This window comes from Trichomycterus rosablanca, chromosome 12 (genome assembly GCF_030014385.1).
Source record: "Trichomycterus rosablanca isolate fTriRos1 chromosome 12, fTriRos1.hap1, whole genome shotgun sequence".
Lineage (NCBI taxonomy): Eukaryota > Metazoa > Chordata > Actinopteri > Siluriformes > Trichomycteridae > Trichomycterus > Trichomycterus rosablanca.
The window spans coordinates 38266613-38270709 of NC_085999.1; the positions used below are offsets into that span (position 1 = coordinate 38266613).

The following is a 4097-nucleotide window of genomic DNA, read 5'->3' on the forward strand; positions in this document are numbered from 1 at the left end:
GACGACCAACGCAGCGTCCGCCTCAGCCTCCAGCACCTCCTCCTAAGTGTCCCGGCCAATCAGATCCAGCTCAGCCCTCGGGGAGCCGCCCCGCCACACCCTCAGCCTCAGCAGAAAGCACGGGATTCAAACCATTTACACACAACACTTCCTCACGTCGCATCCCTACGTCTGCCGTCCCGAATCGTCCCGGCACGCCCATCAGGAGAGAGCGAAGGGAGGAACCAGCAGCATGTGTTCACGTCTCTTAGTAGCCAGATCCATCCTCTTCCTTCTGTGTTAGCGAGCCTGCTGTTTAAAAACGCTGCTCTCTCTCTCTCTCTCTCTCTCTCTCTCTCTCAGTCCTTCCACATTCTCATTCCTCTCTCATGGTTCAGCCCCTCAGTGCACGGCTTGAATTTGGTTGGGAGCAAAACTGAAGGTTCTCAGATCACACAAACAGGGTGTTTAAATAAGCAGCAAAGCTGACGGTTTTATTCAGAACGAGTTTTTATGTTTTATTAGCTGTTAATTTAAAAAGAGGAGTTTTATAGGGGACCTGGATGGGTGGGGGGGTGTCAGGGTTTTTTTTTTGGTTTGTCTTTTGTATTATTTATACATATATGAGTACAAACACAATGTCTATATTACTTATATTATGTATTCTGTTCTAAATGAGTGATGCGATGCTTTTATTTCTGAAGCGTCGTGGATTGAAGCCAGTCGTGGAGCATTAATTATGTACAGAGCTGTAAATGAGATCAAATCAGGGCCAGATTTGAACGAAATACTGCAAATTCTGCTCGGTCTTCTCGCATCTTTGCTTCAGACGTTTAGGAAAACCTGTAGGACATCTAACGTTTACTTCTTTGCCTATTAGAAGTCGCTTACAGTACTGTGACGGAGTTAAGAGCCTTGCTCAAGGGCCCAACAGTGGCAACCTTACAGTACTTACTAGTCCAGTACCTTAACCGCTCTTGACCGTCTCAAGTCCATGTCGTAGTGGGACTTTAGTGTGTGCACTTTGCGAACGAATTAACTCTACACTAATGTCAGAGGATTCGTTAGACGTTAGCGCGAGAGGTGTTCAGTAGTCGAGGGGACATTTAAACGGCCAGCGCGGGTGAAGGTTTGGTGATGGTTTGATTTTGTTTTTCCTTTTCAGGCGGTTGTTTTTATAATCACTACCTGAAGCTCGTTTGTTTCGTTTTATTTCCTTTTTTATTGTTTCATTCCTCTTGATTTGATCTTTAGCTGGAAAAATAATAAAATAAAATAAAAAACGCATTTTAGAACGTCTTAAGACGCATTTTTGACTGTAAGGCAGTACAAGGGACGAGGGTGTAAATACAGTACACACGCGCACACACGCACACACACACACACACTACAGCACAGCCGCTCCTGACCAAATTCTGGCTCGTACGTGTCGATTCTGTTTATATACATAATCACCTATGATTTACACCGATCATCCATAACATTAAAACCACCTCCTTGTTTCTACACTCACTGTCCATGTTATCAGCTCCACTTACCATATAGAAGCACTTTGTAGTTCTACAATTACTGACTGTACCCTGTTCTTCAATGGTCAGGACCCCCACAGAGCAGGTATTATTTAGGTGGTGGATCATTCTCAGCACTGCAGTGACACTGACATGATGGTGGTGTGTTAGTGTGTGTTGTGCTTGTATGAGTGGATCAGACACAGCAGCGCTGCTGGATTTTTTAAAATACAGTGTCCACTCACTGTCCACTCTATCAGACACTCCTACCTAGTCGGCTCATTGCTCATCTTTTGCTGCTGTTTGAGTCGCTCATCTTCTAGACCTTCATCAGTGGTCACAGGACGCTGCCCACGGGGCGCTGTCGGCTGGATATTTTTGCTTGGTGGACTATTCTCAGTCCAGCAGTGACAGTGAGGTGTTTAAAAACTCCAGCAGCGCTGCTGTGTCTGATCCACTCATACCAGCACCATGTCAGTGTCACTGCAGTGCTGAGAATCATCCACCACCTAAATAATACCTGCTCTGTGGGGGTCCTGTCTATTGAAGAACAGCATAAAAGGAGCTAACAAAGCATGCAGAGAAACATATGGACTACAGTCAGTAATTGTAGAACTACAAAGTGCTTCTATATGGTAAGTGGAGCTGATAAAATGGACAGTGAGTGTAGAAACAAGGAGGTGGTTTTAATGTTATGACTGATTGGTGTATATAAATGTATATTTTTTCTCTCTTTGTGTTTTATGTACATACGCTGACCTGAGAACTGTTAACAAGTAAAAACCAAGCTGAGCAAATTAAAAGCATTAAAAAAAATGGTACAAATCTTAAACAGATCAGATCAGGGCAGAAATCTGATTGGTTGGTTGGATCCTGTAGACGAGGAGCTTTCTTTAGCCATATAGTTCAATCTGCTCTGTACAGTAGGTGCCAGCTAGAACAGTGTAATGAAATGTAGTCACTGTATATTGTATCTATAGTTTGGAGTGCCTTTGCTTCATCGACGTCGTCCTCCGCCGTCCTCTTACTCACACAGTACTGTAACCTCTGTAATGCCCGGCGCCGGCTGCTGGACCCTTGGTATTACAGCTGCTTCGCCCTCGAACACGCCCGATCCTCTCCCCAGCCTTACGTTATTATATTTATTTGTTATTTTTGGACTGTATGACGAGTCTAATATAAGTCAAATATAATAATATAATCCGCTAGTTGAGATTCCGAGCTCCTGGGTTCGAATCTCGGCTCTGGTACCGCTTGGCTGGGCGCCCTCTAGGGGCATAATCAGCCTCTTGTCTGCTGGGTGGGAAAGACTGGAGACTTAAGGGGTGGGGTTATCGACGCTGTGTAGGGACCTTGGTAACGAACGTGGAGGAGCACAGAGATCCGGGCGTGGCTCTTCCCTATGTGAAGCCGACCTCACGGGCAAATCTGTTGAAGTATGGGAGAATAAGAAGGGACTGGTGGGACTGCGCTCACTTCGGAGGGAGTGTGTGTCTGGCGAATATATACACCCTCCCTGGACGCCGTCGGGGTACCCAGTAGCGGATTGGGAGAAAAAGGGGGTAAAATACAAAAAATATAAAATAGGCTGCTGCACCACTCGAGCACTCAGAGAGGCTGTGTCTCAAATCACATACAGCTGTACCAAACAATACATCAGAGTTTTTACCACACCTGCCAATTAAGAGTTTTTTGCTGCATTTTCTTACCTCTTCATCACAATTTGGTCAGTTGCCGGCCGAGGAGGGCGTGGCACGTCTCTTGTGTTCTTGACCAGGCACTGGGCATTACTGTGTTCCCGAGCCTGATAGAAATAGGGTTGCATCAAGAAGGGGATCCAGTGTAAAAAATGTGCCTGAGTCTGGTATGCAGTGTAACTACCCTTATATATATATATATACATATAGGAGCAGCTAAAAGAGGGGAAAGAAGAAGGTTGTGGGTTTAAATCCTGGATTTTTCAGGCTGCCACTGTTGGGTCTTTGGGCGAGGCCTTTAAAACCCTCCGTTTAGCTTATTTGGGAGTCACTTTGGTTAAAAAAAATGCCCTAAATGTAAGTGAAGAGGGAAACACCAGGATGATGATCCTTCAAAATGGCACAAATTGACCAGACCTTTATTTATTTTATTAATTTTTTTCTTTATCCCTCATTTTACATGCCTAATTCAGCAAAATAACCCAAAATATGTGTGTATATAATTCATATTTTCAATCTTTTAATTCCTTGAGGCAACAATCCCCGTGTGATCAGGTTTTCGAGTGGCCGATTCTTCTAGCATCTTGAGTCCGTCCTTCATCCCGGGACACTAAAAGCACCAACCCCATATCTTCGGGCGTCCAGCAGCCGTGCGTTCCGGGCATCACGTAGCACCCACGAACCCCCATCCTTCCACCTCCGCCTGTGAACGCTTGCCTGTAGAATTCGCCTTCGTAGCTTCTCTCCACGACCTGTGTGACCACTTCTTGTGACTAAAGCTGAATCGAGAGTAAACAGTGTAAAGACGGAACGACTAAACGAAAATATCGTAGTCACGTATACACACACACACACACACACACACAATCACTTAATGTACATCGTCATGGAAAAAAAAACTAAACAATAAATG

At 44.9% G+C, this 4097-nt stretch overlaps 1 protein-coding gene across 3 annotated transcripts in view; it reads left to right on the forward strand.

The window, feature by feature from the left end:
* The window catches only part of gsk3ba (glycogen synthase kinase 3 beta, genome duplicate a), a 40679-nt gene extending 39402 nt beyond the window's left edge, over positions 1-1277 (forward strand). For all 3 annotated transcript variants that reach the window (XM_063006353.1, XM_063006355.1, XM_063006354.1), the window contains exon 11: positions 1-1277. This exon is cut by the window's left edge and continues 25 nt beyond it. In XM_063006353.1, the coding sequence (XP_062862423.1) occupies positions 1-46 (46 nt within the window). In that variant the 3' untranslated portion in view covers positions 47-1277.
* Positions 1278-4097: the final 2820 nt, after the last annotated feature.